General features: G+C 39.2%; 1 protein-coding gene across 2 annotated transcripts in view; it reads right to left on the reverse strand.

The window, feature by feature from the left end:
- LOC131076327 (uncharacterized) overlaps positions 1 to 22987 on the reverse strand; it is a 211076-nt gene that overhangs the window by 33808 nt on the left and 154281 nt on the right. For both annotated transcript variants that reach the window (XM_058013462.2, XM_058013464.2), the window contains 2 exons: positions 15744 to 15943; positions 15476 to 15647 (listed from right to left, as the gene is read on the reverse strand). In XM_058013462.2, coding sequence (XP_057869445.2) covers positions 15476 to 15647; positions 15744 to 15943 — 372 coding nt within the window. The remainder of the gene's footprint in view (positions 1 to 15475; positions 15648 to 15743; positions 15944 to 22987) is intronic.

Below are 22987 nucleotides of genomic sequence, written 5' to 3' on the forward strand. Positions count from 1 at the left end.
AGCCACTAAATTTGTGCTAAGTTCAATTGTGAATAGTCGTTTGGATTGCGTCGTGTTGGGTATTCAAATGCACTTTTTACAATGTGAAAATCTTTCAACATCCTCAGAAGATTGCACCGGGTCTTGCGGAGTTGTGGTTAATCTTGGCGAAGTAGAATTTGGTTTATTTTGGAATTCATCCATTAGAGCATTATCTATTGATATCACTACCCTTAAGAGTAGATTTAGATCCTTTTAAGCATCACAACATCGCTATATCCGATGATAAAGTTCCAACCACAACAAAGGATGATTCGAACGTAAGTCCCCTTGGATTACCAGCATATCACATCAGGCCAATTGAGTCACATCCACTGCATAACTAGAACCTTGGAGTCAATCGTTTGAACTTACTGCAATATTAGCATACGATAGGACTTTGATCAAGAGAGAGTAAAGTGACTGTTGGGCAACTTTATTCTGTGTTAGACGTCATAAAAAACACGTCAACAAGACCTAGAATAGAGGATCGCTAGGACACCCTACCAAGTCACTTATCCTAGCTTACTATGATTAGGATTTCTTATTTAGCCTAAGAAATCTTACAGTCAAATTGCAAATTGTGATTTGTGTTTTCAATCTCTATTATTTGTAAGTGTTATTTACTTTATATAGTTGTAAGTTGTTTCCTAACTTGTTGCAGGTTTTTTCCCTTAAAAGATAAAGGTATTCTCTTTTTAAACCATCCATTATTGATTGAGAACAGTAGTTCAGGGTAAAACTAGGGCATTTCATAAAAAGGGACATTACACATTTAAGAATTAGGCAGAATTTGGAGCATTTTAAATTTAGGGACATTACAAGTGGTATCAAAGCACAGCCCGTGTGGCAAACCTACTTTGACAATTATTCTCTTAAGGCCAACGGTGCATTCCTATATGTTTGTAATGTGTGTTGAGTATGCTTACTCCATGTGTATTTTATATGTATGTTTTTGTCATGTATGATTTGTGTTGCTTCAGATCTGATATGTTTTCAGCATATGTGTTTTATATGTATGCCTTAACGACTTGCGTGTATTTATGTCTTCGCCTTCTAATTAATGTGTCTTCAGCATGATTACTCCATGTGTACCTTTCAAATGTATACTTTATGCTTTACACATGTATGCTGCATGCTTTACATGTCTTCAAGTGTGTGATTCATGCCTTATGTGTCTTCATGTGTATGATTCATGCCTTATGTGTATTCATGTGTATTATTCATATGTATGCCTTATGACTTACGTGTATTTATGTCTCTGCCTTCCAATTGATGTGTCTTCAGCATGATTACTCCATGTGTACCTTTCAAATGTATACTTTATGCTTTACACATGTATGCTGCATGCTTTACGTGTCTTCAAGTGTTGATTTATGCCTTGTGTCTTCATGTGTAGCATTCATGCCTTATGTGTATTCATGTGTATTATTCATGTCTTACATGTATTCATGTGTATAATTCATGCTTTACGTATGTTCATGTGTACACTTCATGCTTTGTGCCCTATGATTCATACCTTACGTGTATTCATGTGTGCACTTCAAAATTTGTGCCTCCTATGTATTTGTGTGCATGACTCATGCATTGTGTGTATTCATGTGTATTACATGTATTCAGGTTTCATGCCGAACATATGTCTGTGTATTTATATGCTTGCTTCATGTAAAATGTGTCCTCAACATGAAAACTTCATGGTTATTTTGTATGTGTACCTTTCTCATGTAAGATTGGTGTTTTGTTTATATGCTTCATATCTTACATGCATTTATGTGTTTGCCTCATGACTGTCATGGTGTGTATGCCTTCCTAATGTATGCCTCATGTCCTGAATATGCTTCGCATCATGTTTGATAGTTTTCAACAAGTTTGTTCCATGTGTGTTTCCAAAACAATTTCATATTGAGAATCATCTTAAAACACTCCATGATCATTGCTTGAGGACAAGCAATTTTGGGCAGGGCGGACTGTAATGTCCCCATATTGAGAGAGGATTTAATAATAAATTAAAACATAATATAATTAAAATGTAATTAAGTTAATGACTGGTGAAAAGGCATGGAATGAAGAGTTGTGACTCTCTAAAAAATAAGATATAAGAGGGAAAAGAGATCATTTCAAAGGGGATAAGGAGGAGGGAAGAAAGGAATAAAGCATAGGAATCAAGGAAGGATTAATGGAGGAGGAAAGAAATGGGAAGTAAATAAGGTTGTGTCTCTTTCAAAGGGTGGAAATTGTGATACGTTGTGTCTCTTGCCAAGGGGCAGGCATGATGAAGAGATGTGACCTTTCCTTCACATGGGAAGATATAAACGGGAGAAGGTTCATTTGAGGAAGAGAGGGAAGGGAGATCAATTTGGAGAATAATATATTATTCTCAAAGGTAGCAATGAAAGGTGGTGACTCAATTGTTACCTCAATTCCTATGAAAGGTGGTCACTCTTCCCCCAATAAAGTACAAAGAAGAGATCATTCTAAGCATTCAAGGATCACTCACTCACTTGTTGAACATCTAATCAACAATCACTTAGTCATCAACTCACCATTTCATTGAATCAATCAATCAATCATATAAATATCATTGAAGGATAGAGACTGGATGACTACTGTGATATTGACACTCAGTGGTGTGATTATATATTCTAGTTGTGGTATGGTTTAGTAACTGTGTTTATATCTGCATTCTCCTAATTGATATATACTGCTGCTTGCGATTATTCACATAGCATAATGTTACTGTATACCTACTTCTGCATGTTTGTGACAAACCATATGCTGCTGATAAGATTGTTTATATATGTTCTGAATATAAATCTGATTAGTGGCATTCTGTAGTTAATTTGTTTTATCTAAGACTTGTGTATATCTTCTTACGTTCTGAGAAATTCTCAGCCTTGATAGAGGATAGGGAGCTTACCATTAAGGGGAATGGTGTTGGGGTCACCTCTAAGGATGCCACCTCATGGTATGTGACCAAGGAGTCCCTATGAGGCCAAAGGGGCGCAAAGGTGCTCTGCCTTTGGGCTTAGGAGGGTTAGAGTTTCTGGGCACCCTATTGAGAGAAGTCCTTATCCTCTTTACTATGGTGAGGGGTTGAACTATGTATATCTAATCATGTTATTAGAAGTGATGCGATTGAGTGGGAACAGTTATAAGGATGCCTCGCTAGGTATGTGTTGTGACGTATTCACACATCGCCCCATTGCAAATGGGGACCCCTACTTTTTTTTGCTTTCTGGGGTTTGCTTTCTAGGTTTTTAGGGTTTGTCTGTTAGCCTTTGCATGTTGAGTGTTGCCAGAGGGATCATTAGGATGGCAGGCTCTGGTTGAGCCAGGGTGAGTCCACGGGGCCCCAGAATTAGGGTTTCTTTGAGAGTCTTCCTTAGGGCCTGGTTTTGCTCTTGTTGCTAATTGTGTCTTGCTTGGTGAGTGAGTATCATCCTTGAAGGTCTGAGCTAGGTCAAGTTGGTGAGTGATGAAGTCTGGAATGTCATCCTGATCTTCATATGCCCTGAAATTTGGCCAAGTCTGGAATGTTTTCCTAATCCTGAAATTTGACTAAGTTTGGAAAACTGAAGAATCCTCCAAAAACTAGATTTTGCATTATAATTCCTGGAGGTCCGAAACCACTCTCAAACATCCTGACAGTATATATGGAATATAACTTAAAGTATAACTCACTTATACTTAAATGTTATATTCCATACATGAATCCTGATGGAGAGACCAAAATGTCAAATTTCGCTCCTGACCCTTCCAAAGGGTCCAAAGCGAATTTCGCTCTTGACCCTTCCAAAGGGTCCAGAGCGAAAATCCTTGTAAACCTCATTTTCTTCCTTGGTTTGGTTAACTTTTGGTGTTCTTGCCTTGAAAGGTGGTTGGATGCATGAAAAAATGAAGATTTTTTACCTGAAGGATGAATTTCGCTCCTGACCCTTCCAAAGGGTCCAGAGCGAAATCCTTATTTTGACCCTCTATTTTGCCTTGAGCACTAAAAGGACCTTGTTTTGAGCTTATTTGGTGGTGGATTGCCTTGGTTATGGTGAAAGGAGGATTGGATAAATCAAGTTTGAAGGAGAATTGAGACAATGGAATGTGAAATCAACCTAAATTGGAAATTTCGCTCCTGACCCTTCCAAAGGGTCCAGAGCGAAATTCCTAGATGGCACCCATTTCTTCCTTGTTTAGACCAGGATCTTAGTTTCTGAGGCATATTGTGAAATTTTGGACATGTTCTTGCCTAAGGAAGTGATTGAAAGCATTGAAATGTGAGGGTTTTTGTCCAAGAATGAAATTTCGCTCCTGACCCTTCCAAAGGGTCCAGAGTGAAATTCTTTATTAACCTTATTTTTTACCTTGTTTGGGCTTAAAACCTTGTTCCTTGGTCTTGGAGTTGAATTGGAGTTGAAAGAATGAAGGAATATGCTAAAAACAATAATTTCGCTCCTGACCCTTCCAAAGGGTCTAGAGCAAAATTCCTAAAATCCACCTTTTCCTTTCATTGTGTCAAGCTAAGCATGGATAAAGATGAATAAAGCTTAGAAGGATCCCTAGGCATGCCTTGGAGTTGAGTTTTTTCCATCAACAATGATGATTTTGAGCTAGGACATGAATTTCGCTCCTGACCCTTCCAAAGGGTCGAGAGCGAAATCCAAATGGGTCCTGTCCTTGGCCATGGTTTTGAGCGAATTCTCCTTCCAGGCCTTCTTGGGGGTCAAACAAGTGTTGTCTTCATGAGGAAGGAGTCCAAAGGTGAGAATCATGGCATAGCAAGGGAAGAAGGAGATGGAATTGTGTCCTAATCTTGAATTTTGCTCTTGACCCTTCCAGAGGATCCAGAGCGAAATTCCCCAAAACCACCCTTTTTTCTCAATTTTATGCTAAGTCAAGTGTGGGTCAGGATGGGATAAGATTGGAGAAGTCCTTGAGCAAAACTTTGAGTTGCTAGTGATCCGTGAACATGAAGGAATTGAGCCAAATCAAGAATTTCGCTCCTGACCCTTCCAAAGGGTCCAGAGCGAAATTCCTAGCATCACCTATTTTTCCTTGCAAATCAAGTTAAGTTTTTGGTTTTTATGGTCTAGATAGGAGTGAGGCAATGTATCTTTGGTCTTGGAGGTGGATTGGATTTGAGAGAATGAGAAAATAAGCTCAAATCATGAATTTCGCTCCTAACCCTTCCAAAGGGTCCAGAGCGAAATTCTAAAATCCACCTATTCCTTTCATATTTGTGCCAAGCCAGGCCTAGACAAAGCTGATAGAAACCATTGAGATTGCCCTTGAATGGATTGTTGTCTCCAAAAGTGATGATTTTGGGCTAGAGGAAGAAATTCACTCCTGACCCTTCTAGAGGGTCCAGGGCGAAATCCTAAATAGGTCCTGTCCCTGGCTATGATTTCTAGCGAAATTCTCTTTTCTAGTCATTTTGAGGTCAAACAAAATGTTGCAAGCATGGGAGAAGGATCCAAGGTGAGAATCAAGTAAGAACAAAGTGAGAGGAATGGAATTGAATGAAGGAAAACAAGCAAATCATGAATTTCACTCCTGACCCTTCCAAAGGGTCCAGGGCGAAATTCACAAAATTTCATTTTTCCTTCAGAATTGTATTAGGTCAAATCATTGGTGGGGGTGACTAGGCTTAAAAGATTGCCTCAAGCATGCCTTAGAGGGAGTTGTGAGTGAAAGAAGTGAGTGTTTTGTCCAAGATCAAGAAATTTCGCTCCTGACCCTTCTAGAGGGTCCAGGGCGAAATCCTCAATTTCACCTGACTTGCTCATGATAAAGGTCAAAAGCATGGATCCCTAGGCTTTGGAGGAAGGAAGGCTATCATATGTTTGCCTTGGGAGAAATTTTGGAGTAAACAAGTGATAGAATTATCCTGAAATGCAAAATTCACTCCTGACCCTTCCAGAGGGTCCAGGGCAAAATCTTTTGAAACTCCTATTTTTCACCTTGTTTGGGCCAGGCGAAGAGCTAGTTGTGATATAATGTTGAAAAGAGGTCTAAATTGGGCAAAATAGCAAAATTCGCTCCTGACCCTTCCAAAGGGTCCAGGGTGAAATTCTTATAGGGCCTGTCCCTGGGAAGGATTTTGAGCAAACTTTATTTTAAGGTCTTCTTGTTGATGATTTAAGGTGGAAAATGCTTTGTTGAAATAAACATGTCATATGTACTTAATCACCTTTTGGTTTATTTAACAGATGGGGAATTCCAGTCCAGCATCATCGAGGACGACCAATTCCAGTTTAGCATCATCGAGGACGACCAATTCCAGTTTAGCATCATCAAGGACGACCACTTCCAGTCTAGCATCATCGAGGACGACCACTTCCAGTCCATCATCGTCAAGGATGTTCCACAGACAAAAGGGAAGACTCAAGGTGTTCAAGGAATTGTCAGCTACCTCCAAAACCTTCACTTCACCACACTAAGGAACCATAAGATGAGAAAGAAAGGCGATGCCAACATTTCAAGGAAAGGTACACCATCCATCCAGCACATCAAAGACAAAAGAGGTCAAAGCAAGGGTCCGTTGAAGAAGCAGATAGTTTCAGAAGAGTTAATTAAAGTTAACTTCTCAGCATCATCAAATTGAACATCAACCAAGTTACAAGTGTCAGACAAGGTGGCATCCCAGTCATCATTCCTCCAGTTGGATTGGTCCACCTCAACGTGTCTAGATTCAATGTACTTGACTCATTGGGGACGACACAAACTTCGAGGCACCTACCCCTGCTTCCTATTGGTCCTCACCCTTGGAATGTAATTTTCTAATTGGCTAAGGAAGTTTGTTGTAACAAACCCTAATTAGGGTTTCTATCTTGTAATCCTAGCCATTGTTTCTAAATCAATCAGAGCCGTCTATTTGTAAAAGGGTTTCTCTATATAAGCCTTGGCTCCTCATTTGTAAAGGTTAATAGTTAATAGTTGGTTAATAAAGAATAGATAGTAGTGAATAGTCAGAGAGTAGGAAATAGTTAGAGTAGAATAGAAAAAGAAGGCAAAGATTGTTGCCAAGACGTTGTTGTAAAGGACTTGTAAACTTCATTGAAGAAATGGTGAATTCTATGGGTCGATTCAACAATTTGCATGGTCTCTATTGTTGGTGTAAATAAATATTCATTTTGGATATTATTACACTTACTTAAGTTAACTTAGGATAATGCATCTCTTCGTAGTTTGGATTTGAGACACTTAGGGAAGTGTGCACATAGGGATAGAGCTTGTAGGAGAAATTCCACCTTTTGTGGTCTTATTTTGCTGTTACACTCCACATTCGGTGGGTCATCCACCTCTTGTGGAATATTATATTATTTCTCCTACCTACCCTTGTTTCTCATTGAGCCACATGTCATATTTGTGTGCTCATACATCCATATGGCCTTGCCTATATAAGCAGGCCTATATTCATTGTATTGGTTAATCTAGTTGATCATTTTTGCATATTGATGAGAATACAGTTTGTTCTTGTCATTCTATTGTCTCTTTTTATGCTTTTCATTGTGCCCTTGATCTTGGAAAAATCCTACATGGTATCAGAGCTATTGGGGCTTCATTGATTGGTTTTTGGAGACATCGTGGAAGGCTTCTATTTTCGGATTTGGGGATCTTCATTTTTTGGGGGCGTCATACAACAATTTGGACATCACCGTTGAATCCGGGAGGCCATTTTCATAAATTTCGACTATAAAGTTGACCTATTTTGGTGAGAAATTTTTTTTCCCCATTTTGGCTATTATCGTACGGATTTCGAAAAAAAATTTCAAAAATTTATTTTTCAAAAAAAAAAATCGAAAAAATCAAAAAGCGATAAAAAAAAATCAAATTTTTTTTTTTTTGCTATGTTTGGGGGTTTGCAGACCCCCCCGTACCCGCAGTCCGTGTGTTGCAGGTTGTACCGCGCTGCAGACAATACCGTAGTGGGTACCACCCGCCGCCCCCGCCGCCCGAGCAGGTTCCCGCCGGCCGCCTCCCGCCGGTCTCCGCACGCTGCCGCCGCCACCTCCGGCGTCCTCGGCTCAGGCCGCTCCCTCCTCTCCGGCGACCACTAAAACAGGCGGCCCCGCGTCCGCCACGTGGCAGGCGGCCACTGGCCCGCGGGAAAAACCGTACACCTCTGTCTGCCACATCAGAATCCGTACACAGTCCAGTCCAGTCCGTACGCCATGTCACCCGCGTACAGTCAGCATATCTCTACAGTATGGATGCCACGCAGGGGGTGACATTTTTGTGACGGCCAGACGGGCGTCAAATTTAACACAGTAAACTGCTGACGTCAGCGCCACATCAACAACTTTTTGAAAATTTTTTGACCCCTCCATTGGGCTTTTCAGTTTTGCAGTCCAACTTTGAAAGGCCATATCTTGCTCATTTTTGCTCCTTTTTTGGTGCAATTTTTTTTGAAATGGGCTAAAATTTCGTGATCTTCGCAGTGGTGTGGTTATTTTCTGATTTTGGTGCACAGGTTTTTGGGAATTTTCGGATTCTCTCAGCTGTACCTGTCCAATCCTCAATTCTGCAACTTCAAAGGCCTCGTTTGAGCTCATACGACCTCCTTTTCAGGTGCCGTTTTTTTTGAAAGTGCATGTTTTTTCGTCTACTTTCATAATCTATGATCAGATTTCAAAGATTTTGAGTGGAAATTGTACTTTCAGATATTGGTCTTATTTGGCCTATTAGGTACTTGTAAATTGCTTCGATTTTAGTTAGATCTCTTGCATTATCAGTTTGAGTCTCTTTTGGCCTTATTGAGGCAGTTGTAAAATTGTAAATCAGAAGTCCACTTTGCCATTTTTTGCAAGTGGCCCATTGTATACGCACTACTTATAAAGTGCCAAAATCATCACTTTTGGGGGGGGTTCTTTGATTGAGTGAATTTGGGGGGGTGTCTTGTGTGATTGTGCCTCTCTTTGTGCTCTTTCCATTTTTGTTGCAATGAGTCCTAATAAATTTCCACCTTTAACTCCACATAATTATGCATCATGGAAAATTAAAGTATGGAGTAAATTAATGGAAAAGGGTCTCACACATTACATAGATGGAACAATAACAACACCACTTGATCCTAAGGCTGATCCAAATGCTCAATTAGAATGGCTCACAAAGAATTGCATGGCTCTTGGAACCTTGCGAAAGTATGTATCAGATAACCTCATTTTTCACATTGAGAAGTGTAAAACAATCAAAGAGGCTTGGGATATGTTTCAGAAATTGTATGGTCAAGTTGATGAAATCAAAGGCTATCAGATTGACAATGAGCTCACCAACTTGGATCCCAAGAGTTTTGATACAATCCAAGATTATGTCACCAAAGCAAATGAGCTAAGAGCAAAGCTTAAGGATTGTGGAATTGACAAAAAGGATGCTTAGTTGATATTCAACTTGTTGGATAAGCTTGCACCAGAATATGCAGCATTTGTGTCTAGCTTCCAAACTTATCGTTTGATAGTGGGGAGTTCTTATGTTATGCCTTCATTTGATGCTTTCACAGAAATGTTAATATTGGAACAATCTAAGTTGTTGAACATGGGGTTTCTCAAGTCTTCAAAGTCCAAGGCTTTGGTGGCTAATCAAGGGAATCAAGGAAGTCAAGGCAAAGATTCCAACAAGAAGAAGAAGCATTCTAAGTCTAAACCACACCAGGAAAAAGGACAATCATCCTCTCCATCACAAGTCGATTTTACATCTCTTCCAAGAAGGGGACACCACCTAAGAAGGATAAACCAACTTGTGCATATTGCAAGAAGTATGGTCATGATGAGCATCGATGCCACGGAAAACAAGTTGATGAGTTAACTAATCTTCTCAAGAAAAACAACATCAACTTGCCATCCGCCTACACAAAGAAGGATTCATCTCCTTCCTCTTCCTCACAGTCTATGGGAAAAGGGCAAGCATTTGTGGCTACAACAGGTTCTTCACAGCAATGGATACTTGACTCGGGTGCCTCATATCACATGGGTTCTACAAAGGAGCAGTTTTCTTCATTGGAGCCATCTAAGGTACCTCACATTTACATAGGTGATGATACACAAGTAGAGGTTGAAGGGAAAGGTTGACATGGATGATGGAACATTTGAGAATGTTCTCTATGTTCCTAACTTGTCTACCAACCTTCTCTCCATCTACCAAATCACTCACTATGGGAATGGGAAAAAGGTTGAGTTTACACCAGATTCAGTTGTGGTCAAGGAACTTGATGATGATGCCTTGGTAGCAGTGGGACAAGTCAATGACAACTCAAGGCTTTATTCATTTTCCCACTTTGTGCCAAGTTCACCTTCTAGGGCCTTGCTTACTCATTCAAATTCAGAAAGTAAGCTATGGCATGAGCGGTTTGGTCACCTCAACTACCGCTATCTTCAGCAGCTAAGCACTAAAGACATGGTCACAGGTCTACCTCGAATCAGTTTTTCAGAGGGTGTATGTTCAGGTTGTTCCCTAGGCAAGCATCCCGAAGAGAAGTTTGATAAAGGGAAAGCTTGGAGAGCTTTGGAAGTTCTTCAACTTGTTCACAGCGATGTAGCAGGTCCTTTTCCAACACCTTCATTTAGTAAGGCCTGCTATGTTCTCACCTTCATTGATGACTACTCCCGCTTCACTTGGGTCTACTTTCTCATTCATAAGAGTGAAGTATTTGACAGATTCCAGGACTTCAAGACTCGTGTGGAGAAGCAATCAAGGAAAGTGGTCAAGATTCTTCGCACAGATAATGGAAGGGAATATGTGAACAAAAGACTTGAGGATTTTTGTACATTTGAGGGGATTGATCTTTAGCATTCTGTAGCATACACTCCATAGCAGAACGGGGTTGTAGAACGCAAGAATAGAACTCTCAAAGAAATGGCTAGTTGTATGATACATGCACGTTCTCTTGATCCCGCCTTTTGGGCAGAGGCTATCAGTTGTGCCACACACATCCAGAATCGGGTTCCTCACAAAGCTTTGCAAGATATTACTCCTTTTGAAGCTTGGGCTGGTAGGAAACCGATTGTGAGACATTTCAGAGTCTTTGGGTGTCCAGCATGGGCTCGCATACCTCCACAGAAACGCAAGGCATTGGAACCACAGAGTCGACCTTGCATATTTGTTGCATATCCTGAGGGTGTTAAGGCATAAAGATTGATGGATCCAGAGACACATGAGGTATTCATTGAGAGGAGTGTTCACTTTGAGGAAAGCTCTCCTAGCTTAGCCTCTCTACCTCCTCCACCTTCCTCCATTGTGGATAGTGATGTTAGTGATTCAGATGATGAGACTCCTTCAACTCCGACTTGCAGGGTTACACCTCCGCAAGGTCCACTTGAAGTTGAGGAGCCTCGTTCTCCACCTCCACCTAGACCTCGTTGGGCTCGACAGACACTTGAGTCCACGGGTTCTCTTGTTGGGGATCCTTCAGATACACGGAGAACTCGATCACAACATCAGGATCTTCCACATGCATTCATTGCTACCGCTTCCGATCCACAGACATTTAGGGAAGCATCAGGGGTTCCTGAATGGGACCAAGCTATGGAGGAAGAGTATAGTTCCTTGATGAGGAACAACACATGGGATCTAGTCCATCTCCCTAAGGGGAGAAAGATGGTTCGATGTAAGTGGATCTATCGGACCAAGTTTGCCGTGGATGGTAGTGTGGATAAATATAAGGCTCGGCTTGTTGCGAAAGGTTTCTCGCAAGTTGCAGGTGTTGACTATACTAAGACCTTTGCACCCGTAGCCAAGATTAACTCCATTCGTTTGACACTTGCTATTGCTGCAGCTCATGGTTGGGCTGTACATCAGATGGATGTGAAGAGTGCTTTTCTTCATGGTGATCTTGATGAGGAGATTTATATGGAGCAGCCACAGGGTTTCATCCAGGATACTTCCTTGGTTTGCAGACTAAGGAAATCTCTCTATGGCCTTAAGCAGGCCCCCAGGGCTTGGTACGCCAAGATGGATTCCTTTCTTCTCTCCGCAGGGTTCACCAGGTGTCATTCCGATCCGAATGTCTACATTTTGCGACAAGATGACTCTCACTTGATACTTGTGCTCTATGTTGATGACTTGATCATTACAGGGAGTACTTCATCCATCATTAGTAGGGTCAAATCTGCTTTGCATGACAGATTTGCTATGACTGACTTGGGTCTTTTGCACTACTTTTTCGGGATAGAGATTTCACACACCTTATGGGATTACACTATCGTAGCCCAAGTATGCTCTTGATCTACTTGCACGCTTTCATATGGCTGATTGTAAGCCTGCCCCGACTCCCTTTCTTTCAGGAGTCAAGCTTGAGGCCCAGTGTTCTTCTCCACCAGTTGATGCCACTTTGTATCGTTAGCTTGTGGGTAGTCTCATCTACTTGACTCATACACGCCCTGATATTTCATTTGCAGTTGGCATGGTTTCCTGCTTCATGCAGGAACCACATGAGCTTCATTGGAAACCAAACACATCCTTCATTATATCCAGGGTACACATCACTATAGGATTCACTATGCGGTAGGCACAGGACTTCGCTTGGTTGGTTACACAAACTCCGATTGGGCTGGCGATCTTGATGATCGTAAGTCTACCTCTGGTTATAGTTTTCACCTTGGTTCGGGCCCCATTTGTTGGCAGAGCAAGAAGCAACATGCTATTGCTCTCTCTTCGACTGAGGCTGAGTATCGAGGCGCTGTTAACGCAGCGACTGAGACCATTTGGCTCCAGCAGATTCTCACTGAGTTTGGATTCACCACTCCACGGCCGACAGTTCTACATTGCGACAATCAGAGTGCTATTGCAATCTCGAAGAACCCGGTCCAGCACCAGCAGACCAAACACATCGAGATTCATATGCACTATATCCGAGAGCTCATCCAAGAGCAGGTCATTGATTTGCAGTATTGTCCTACAACAGAGCAGGTTGCTGACATATTCACCAAACCTTTCACCGAGAGTAAGTTCCAACAGTTGCGAGCTCTCTTGGGGGTGCGGGATGTGTCATTAGAGGGGGTCAGCTGACTTCTCCTTCCTCTCTTATGGGGGGGACTTTTTCCTCTTTGAGGTTTTGTCCTTCTTCTTTGAGAGTCTTTTGTACATTAATCTCTCTTTTGGGGGGGAGTTTTTTTCCACTGGGTTTTCTCCCTTTCTCTGTTTGTGAGAGATTGCATTGCATAGTTTTGCTTGCATTTGCATATTGTATATGGGTACCTATCATGGCCTCGTAGCCGGGACCCATCTTGCATTGTTGACTTGAGTCTTCATTCCCCTAAGTTGCACTTAAGGGGGGGTGTTGGTGTAAATAAATATTCATTTTGGATATTATTACACTTACTTAAGTTAACTTAGGATAATGCATCTCTTTGTAGTTTGGATTTGAGACACTTAGGGAAGTGTGCACATAGGGATAGAGCTTGTAGGAGAAATTCCACCTTTTGTGGTCTTATTTTGCTGTTACACTCCACATTCGGTGGGTCATCCACCTCTTGTGGAATATTATATTATTTCTCCTACCTACCCTTAGTATTTCTTACCTACCCTTGTTTCTCATTGAGCCACATGTCATATTTGTGTGCTCATACATCCATATGGCCTTGCCTATATAAGCAGGCCTATATTCATTGTATTGGTTAATCCAGTTGATCATTTTTGCATATTGATGAGAATACAGTTTGTTCTTGTCATTCTATTGTCTCTTTTTATGCTTTTCATTGTGCCCTTGATCTTGGCAAAATCCTACATCTATACTTCTCAAATTTGATTTCATGTTATTAGATGAGTGGAAGATATGTGTATGATCGATGGTGAAATTTGTATATCCATACTACTAGCAGTTTGTTGATTGCAGACTTGCCTTGTGCAGTCAACTGGAATCATTCAGCTTAAGCTTAACTTCAATTGTCGCTTCTTCATTGATATGCATCAGCCTGATGGTGTCCATGCCTGTAGCGGTGATCTGAACATCATAAAGCTTTCCTCAGAAAATCACACTAACCTTGTGGACATGGTCCTGGGATGTCAAAGCAAGACTTAGTTAGAATTTCATCAAAGGTCATTCATTACTCTTACATGCTTAGTTTTAGAAATAGATCCCGTTTCAACCCTTCTTCTTTTTCCTTTTTTTCAAAATCTAGGATCAGTAAAATCTCACGTTCTAGCAAATCAGACGTTTAGGCAGTCAAACGTAAGTCCCCTTGTGATTCTAGCAAAATCACATCATACCACGAGAAGCTTATCCACACGTAGAGAACCTACATACAAGAACCTTGGAGTTGCCTCGATTGATCCTTCGGCGAAATCTTCAGCAGTCGGGAAACTTTGTTCAAGAGAGGATAAGGTACCTTTAGGTATTTTATTCTGTGTTCGCATGTGCATAAAAAACACATCAACAGTATGCCACCTCATATGTATGGCATGTGCCACATGAGGCCAAAAGGGGGCAAAGGTGCACTGCGTTTGGACCTAGAATAGAGGATCACTAGAAAACCCTACCAAGTCACTTATCCTACCTTACTATGTTTAGGATTTCTTATTTAGCCTAAGAAATCTTACAGTCAAATTGCAAATTGTGATTTGTGTTTTCAATTTCTATAATTTATAGTTCAATTTGTAACTGTTATTTACTTTATATAGTTGTATGTTGTTTCCTAATTTGTTGCAGGTTTTTTCCCTTAAAAGATAAAGGTATTCTCTTTTTAAACCCTCCCTTATTGATTGAGAACAGTAGTTCAGGGTAAAACTAGGGCATTCCATAAAAAGGGAAATTACAAATTTAAGAATTAGGGCAGAATTTGGGGCATTTTAAATTTAGGGACATTACAAGCCAAAGCATATGTAATTAAGTATGATCCATCTCACCCTGAGGTCCCTGTACATAAGATCAGAACAAATTTTGAAGTTCACTAGATTATCCCCCTCATATTCCAAGCAATGGGTGTCACAAGCTAGGAGATGATCTCCATGAAAATAGATAAATTCTCCTTACAAATATTGCAATTATTGATTTGACACTTAAGGGAAATTTGGGTAGATAATCCAAACTCTTTGATGTGAAACACTGACAAAGCAAAGCTGCATTGCAAGATATTGAATTGAATATGAAAAAGAATGTGCACCTAACATGATCTAAATATATTCCATGGTAGTGACTGTCCACATAAGTAAATTGCTTTGTGACTCCTATTGCTAACTGCCCAAAAATACTTCTATACTTTGTGACAGAACACAAATAATGGCTTGTCCACTTTGACTTCTATAAACAGTAGCACAAAGCCAAACCCCTAAAATCCAAACTAAATATGATCTAAAATGAAAAGGATGGTCTTCAAGACATGCTTAAAAGGTACAAGTTGGAAATTAATAACAAAATAAGAGTATTTCTTGATAAACAATAAACAAAATATTAAACAGAAAATAGTTGATATTCATGAAAAAAACACAAGGAGTTCAACAAATGAAAGACATGGAAAAGAGATCCATGTAATACCTGTGCAAAAATATTTGTAAGGATCTTGAAATAATTTGTATTTTCTAAAGATACACACATAGTATCTAATGTTTTGTCCATAATCTTTCCAGCCTCAACCACGGTATCTCGGAAATTCAATTCTCTTGTAGCCTCTTCAAGGCTTACTCTCCTTTTCAGATTGTACACAAACCTGCACCACTTAAAGTATAAGTATAGTGAACCACTCCAATGATCATCTCTACTAGAGCACCTAACAGTTCCTATTGTGTTAAGTGCAAGCACATACCCACAAGCTGTGCTAGAGTAACGCAAGCCTCCAGTCCGCACCATCCGAACAAAGCCAAGGGCATTGCCCATTTCAGAAATAAGATGTCGAAATTGATCAAGAAAGCTTAAGCAATCATCTCCCAAACCCATTTTTCTAATTTCTTTATTCATTTTTTCTGCTCGATCATAAGGATATTCATTTGTCTTCCCTTTATTTTCCTGAGGCAATATACAATATTCAAGCAGAGTCAAAACACGAGCATTAAGTTGAGCAGAGATGCTAGTATCATGCAAAATGTGATCAATGCATTTATAGACACATCTGTCTGGTGAATACACAACTGAAAAGAGAAAAGAAATGTAACAATAAATATGAGATAATAGGATTTCAGCCACCTCTAACCTGAAATCTAAAGGAAACAAGACATGAACTAAGTAATTTCCAAGGTAAACCAACATTTGGTGGCTGAATCCACTTTGAATAATGCCAAATCCTATTATATAAAGGAAATCACAAAAAAAAAGTGGAATTTGATTATTGTACTATAGGAATAGAAGGTACTCCCACTAAAAAGGGTTATACTATTCTTAATTAATGTCAAACGTTTTTCCTGTAAAAGCTAGAAAAATTGCATAAGATGAATTTTGCAGCATCTCTACAACTGATGTCTCATGAAATTGATACAGATCTAAAAGGGATTGAGAACAGTAACTGTCAAGCTCTTCAGGGAGCAAAGCAGAATGCCAGATCCTGTAACTTAAGCACAGAGATGACCAGACTTTATTACCTCCAGTTTAGATCTTCATGTGTAGTGGCCATCTTGCATCCTATAGGGAATACATGTTGCATGGATTATATTTTATTATAACCTCTTAATTCATGGTCTTCAACTTTTTGGTAATCACTTTGATGTTTTGGTATTCAACCCAACTCTTTTCTTTTCCTACAAGAATGTTCTTACAGATGCACCCTTAATGAAGTTGCTGGGAATAATCATTATGTCATGTTGTCGTATTATGTTATGTTGTCCTCGGTAATTATGAGTTTCGTCAGTTAGTTAGTCGTCCCGAAGGGCAATTGGACGCGACGGTTGGTCGCACCCCTTCGGGTATTATATGTTGCATACCTTTCCTTCTTAGTATCATCATGATAGTCGTATCTGGGTGTAATGTTATTAGCACTTGATGTACATGGACTGTTGAATTAATACAGAAACTGGTTCTTTAATATATTTCAATTATGTTCTGTGCATTTACTTTCTGCATTTAATCGTTTACCCGTATGTGGCAAACAACATTAAGGGCACTGTCTAGAAAGGCCATACATATAAGTCCCATCATTCAGTTATTGTCATTCATGTACATTAATAAAATTTCTTTCCCTTAAAATTTTCCTTCAACATATCTCCCATTACATATACCCCTAAAACTTAAAACAGCTCTACCAACTGAGACTCATCATTAATGCCATCAATATAACTCCTCAATAGAGGAGAATTTAACATATAAACAATAATCAAAATGTTATTGTTTACCGCTACAATTGATAAATTAAGTACAGGAAATAATAATACAAATGATAATGCATACCAGACACGGCAATAAAATATCTTTATTTGCACATGCAACTATTACAAAGAAGAAGACCAGAGATGGTCAACCAAGGATTACAATTGACCCGATTATTCCATACTACCTTCCTTGGCAGTACACAACATATTTAGAGGATCCGATGGTTGCCGAGAGGAACACAACCGTCAACCAATGGACACATAACTACCCGAGTGACAACCCACTTAATACAATTAATTAATACATTGTTGGATAACCAAAATTATCAAAATATACCAATAGGCATTTTATGCCGACTACATCATCCGCCACCCCGCCCCCCCAAAAAAAAAAGTCGTCTAAGATGACAAGCATCAATTAATATTTGGAAAGACTAATGATAGTCAATAAATTGGACTAGATGACCCCAACTTGTAGTGTACGGCCCAAGTGGCATTTCCACGTACGACTTGCAACTTTTACTCACTTGCAGCCTTCACTCATTCTTCACGTACGGGCTTGACTGTTTTTCTACGTACAATTTAGTATTTCCGTACAAAGTCTTTGAATTCGAGTACAACTCCTTTGTATCGCACAGCTTCTCCTCTGCCTTGTACAGATTTGACTTCTCTATTGTTGTGTGTAGCTCCATGTACGGCATCAAGCCATGCATCCTCTTCTCCTATCCGTACGGTATGTGAGCTGGTCCCACATATAGTCTTTCAAGTCCGTACGGCTTATTGTCTCCCCTTTTGTATGACGTGCTGGTTTTCCTTCTGTATGGTTTGTTAAGTGAATTACTTTATTCACTTAAGCTAAACTTAGGTGCTTTTTGCTTTTATTTAATTAGGCTAATGATAGCTTAAGTTGTCTCATTCATTATGATTGTGACACTTGACACTAGCTAATTAAATCTTGCATTAGTGTTTGGCATCTAAGGTTTCATTCATCCTTTCATAAGAATTCATTCATTCATTCATTGTAATCATAATATTTTTGTGCAATCAATAAAGAATTCTTAGGTTGCGTTGAGTAAATTATCCTTGTTTGATCTTTCTTTGTGACATTTGGTGAGCTTAAAGATGATTCTTGGCTTGTGAGGTTGAAATCATCAACTTCTACATAGTATATGAGTAGATTTGCTAAGTTCCTGTCCATATTTTTGAAGGATCCATCCTTAAGAGATTTTTTTGTGCACATTGGGCTTAAATGGAGATTGCCATGGTGTTCGTAGCATCCCAAAACCTATAGATTGGTTGTAGTTTTGTCAAAATCCGAGCAGTTAATTTTTTGGTTCAATTTTGCCAGGGCAAAAAAATTGAGGCAAAGTTTGGGGGTCAGCAAAAAGTCTGGGCACTTTGGAGCAAAATTGACCTCAACATCATGCTCAAAAGGCCCAAAAACCATAAAAAACATTTGCCAAGTCGTCAAATTTCATCACAAGCAAATTTTGATGGATTTTCATAAGTTGGCTTTGGATTGTACGAAATTCCCTACCACTATACATATCCATACAAGGTATAGCATATAGCGGAGTGTGCAACCCTTGTGCAATAATTTTTTTTCCTCATACGCTAATTTTTTTCAAAAAAAATTCAATAAATTTTTTTATAAACCAAAAACATTTTTGTAGTGAAAATTTGGCAATTTTTTTTTTTTAAAAGGAATGTTGCAGATGGTACCCGCCCTACGCAGGTTTGTAGGTGGTATGACGACAGTGTTGACATCATTTGATGCAAAAAGAATATTCTAAGGGAAAAAGAATGTTCTTTAAAAGATTCCAGCCCATTTTTCAAAAGATTCTGGCAAATGAACAACATTCTGATGAATGGAATCAGAATACCCGCCCTGCGCAAGTCTATAGGTGGTAGAATCATCATCTTTCAAATTCCTATATTTCCCTAGCCCTTGCCTGATCTAAAAAACAAATTCCAATGGTCGACCCTTCTATTGCGAAACTTACACCCCATAACTATCATAGCTAGAAGACCAAGACAACCGGATTACTTCGATCTAGCGGTTTATAGTCCTGTTTAGATGAGACTCAACCAAATTTTCCCCATTTGTTTGAGATTCTTCAACGTAGGGATAAGATGGATGATGCTATGGGTTTGATTGGCCTGCATGTTTTAGACAATCTCCAACTCCATATTGATTCCTATACCACTGCTGGGGCTATGTCGCTCAAATTTGAGCAAATTTTTGGGGGTATTGATGTATTCCATGCACTTTAACTTGAGACAAATTTGACATCATTGGTACCTAATTCCTTCCTTTCCGTTGAGGACATTTTGGAGAAGTTCAAATCCATCAGATCACTTTTACAAGGTTGCAGGAAGGAGAAGACTGGCAAAGAGTGCATCTTAATGATTTTGTCAAAGCTTCAAGGCCAATCTTAATTGTTTGTTTCCTCATTTTATTCCACCATGGATTCTTTGGGCACCACCTTCACCATGCCTTCATTTTAAGTGTTTCGTAAGCGCTTGACATAGGAACAGATCAAGTTGACACAACTTGATTAAGTTTCTAGTTCCAAATCGCAGGATTTGGTTGCTCAAACTTCTACATCTACAGGGAAACAAAAGAAGTAGTGGAAAAACAGAGGTTCACTGTCTATTTATCCTATTTCAGAGATTCATGCACAGAATTCAGATTCTTCCACCTCTTCCAAGAGGTCTTCATCTAGGAAGGACAAACCTAAGTGTGCTTATTGCACCAAGACAAGATATGATGAGCATCGTTGTTATACAAAGTAGATGAAAGATCTTTGAAAAAATCATATTCAGTCACCTTCATCTAGCACATCCTCTTCTACCTCTTCAAGACCTACACATTCTAGGTCATCTTCTATGGCATGTGATGAAGATAAAATGAAAGGCCATGCTCTCTTTGCATCAACACATCTTCAGTCCAATAGGTGGCTTCTTGATTCAGGAGCTTCTCATCAAATGGCATCATTCGAGGGTATGTTCTCTTCTTTTGGGCATCGTATATTTCCACAGATTTTGATGGGTAATAACACTTACATGAGTGTTACTAGGAGTGGTTCTTTTGAGGTTGATGGTGGCACATTCAATAATGTTCTTTGTGTAGCTTCATTATCTTCCAACGTTCTTTCCATAAAACCTATAGATCCAAAACAACATGCAAGTACAAATATCCAAAAAAAAAAGATTCAAGTATCCTCTAGGAAATCTAAGCCACAAAAAGACCGATTCCAAAGCCATCAACAAGTACTTGCAAATGGAAGAACCAAGTTGTCCAAGAGCTTCCAAGTTACAAAAAATATCAACTCCACTATCTTCATGCAAATAGAGAAGTAAGGTTGTCTAGGAGCTTTCAAGTCACAAAATAGACCAGCTCCATAACCCACATATAACCCGTGGCTAATCATCTAGTGCTTTCATGTAATGAACGATTGAAACCACAAACCCAACATAAGCATTTCATACAATAGTTCAAATAATAGATGATTCACATGTGACTAAGGGGCCGAAAGCAACCACCCAACCTGAACACCCTTTCACTACAAATGACTACAAGCTAAAGCAACACAACCACCATGCAAGAGGATAGTCAAATATTGCCAAACAAAAGCTCCAAGTCACCACCATGCACAAAGTGAACACATGAAAACTCGCATAAAAAATAGATACATAACCATGAGCTTTCAACACCCAACATAGATCCCACTAACAATATCTATTCAAGAGTTAGATATTGTTGACCGAAAGAGTAGCAATACTTTTTCCGCGTCAAAATAGAATGCTAAGTATCCTATCCTCTCTTGAATAAGGAAGTTCCTAATGCTACTAAGGACGATCATAAGGAGACAACCCTAAGGTTCCAATTGTTAGGTCTTGACGGCTTAGGATAACTCAACGGTGATGTGTTTTGTTGGTAAACACGAGGGGACTTACGGGTACAACAAGCTGGCCTACATCTGATGATGCCTTGATTCTCAAATAGGGTAAAATAAAATTTAAAAAAAGGATGCAATTAGGAAATACTAAGGACAATGATGGTAACAATTCGTGCTATGGGTAGATAGATTTCCATAATCCAATTCCTATTTTACCAGAGAAATACTCACAACTTTACAAGAATAGTGCAAGCTCCAAGGGATAAAAGAATTTTCAGATTAGGGATATTCATTCAGACACCCAATTCTAGCACAACCTAAGACAAATACCCATAATTGAACTAAGCACAATGATAAGGTTCAGATTAACCATACACGGGGACCTAAAATCAGCAAGCCTCCAATGGTATGAACTTGAAATCAAATCAGACACCCTCACACCTCACCCTTAAAATCATTTAACACTAATTAACCAGCTAAAGAGAAACCATGCAAACAAAAGAGAACAAGATGACAAACACCATACTTCAATGTTTATTTATTTGTTTCAACCGCCATTACAAACATTTATTTCGAACAGTCCTATTCCACTTCTACTCCTAATTTGCTAGCTACTAACCTCTAAATCTAACTATCTAACCTTCTAAATTTTCTAACTCTTTACAAAGAGAGAGGCATCTGCCTTTTGTAGATTTTATATTTTGGATCAAAGGCCAAGATTTAACCCATCAAATGGCTGTAATCTGCCTTCTAGAAGTCTGATAACTTTAGCCAATTGAAAGATCCCAAATGGATCCTTTTGCTGTTGCTGCTGTAAATTCTTAATTAAACATACTATATTTTTGTAATTTTCCGGTGATCTTATAAAATAGATAGAAGTTGCAGAAAGGGATTGTTTCTTTTTGGGTTTTGATGTTATAAGTAAAGTAATTGATAAATAGCAACAACTGTGAAATAAAACAGTAAACAATGTTCATATGTAAGAACACTTAAGCAATCTGAAAATAATGTAAATCATACCAAGCAAATAACCTAGTTTTGTATTCAGCAAGAATCCATACATTTATTTGGAGTTGTTCTCAATCTGGATTTTGATGCCAAATGGAGGAATATTACTGGCAACGAACAAGGAAGACCAAATAAGCTGAATACAACCCTTCAAGCCAACATAAAAACAAGGCGTGGTTGCAAAGGAGGCGTGGAAGCTGCTGCAAATCACGTGCCAGCTGAAATAGACCAGCCGCCCTATTGAAACCCCCAATATGCACGCTGAATCTTTAGGACAAGAAGATGTGTCTTCTACCTCTGACAATCTCTGTGCAATCTTGGATAAATCCACTGTCAACTTTTGCTGAGGGCTACATCCCAACAAGCTCAGACCTGGGGTTTGTGTCCCAGACCAAAACCACTCTTCCAGGGCAATTCCCAAATTCACAAGTTTCAAAATGATCAAAGATGCTATCAATTAGGTTTTCATCTCCTTATAACTCCTTTCCCTTTGCAAGTCGAACCCTAAAGAATAATAAAGCTTGCGCTTTATAATTAAAGTGACACTTTCCCAATTATGGCATCAAACTATAGAAAAATATCACTTTATTGCGAATAAATAGCTTTAAGCATCCAAAAAGACTCCGGGAGGTGAGAATCATGTAGCAAAGTTCAAGACCTTTCCAACGAGCTATAACACATAGGCATATCAAACCAGATGAAGCCAAAAACCCCTTATTACTCCGAAATGGCTATATACATAGCCTTATTTTAATTTATTTAATCACTAAATAGGAAATATTTAAATATATTAAAATATTTCCATAGATCCAATAATAGCCCAAAATAACCAACCAAACATG

The sequence above is a fragment of the Cryptomeria japonica genome, chromosome 11 (assembly GCF_030272615.1).
Source record: "Cryptomeria japonica chromosome 11, Sugi_1.0, whole genome shotgun sequence".
NCBI lineage: Eukaryota > Viridiplantae > Streptophyta > Pinopsida > Cupressales > Cupressaceae > Cryptomeria > Cryptomeria japonica.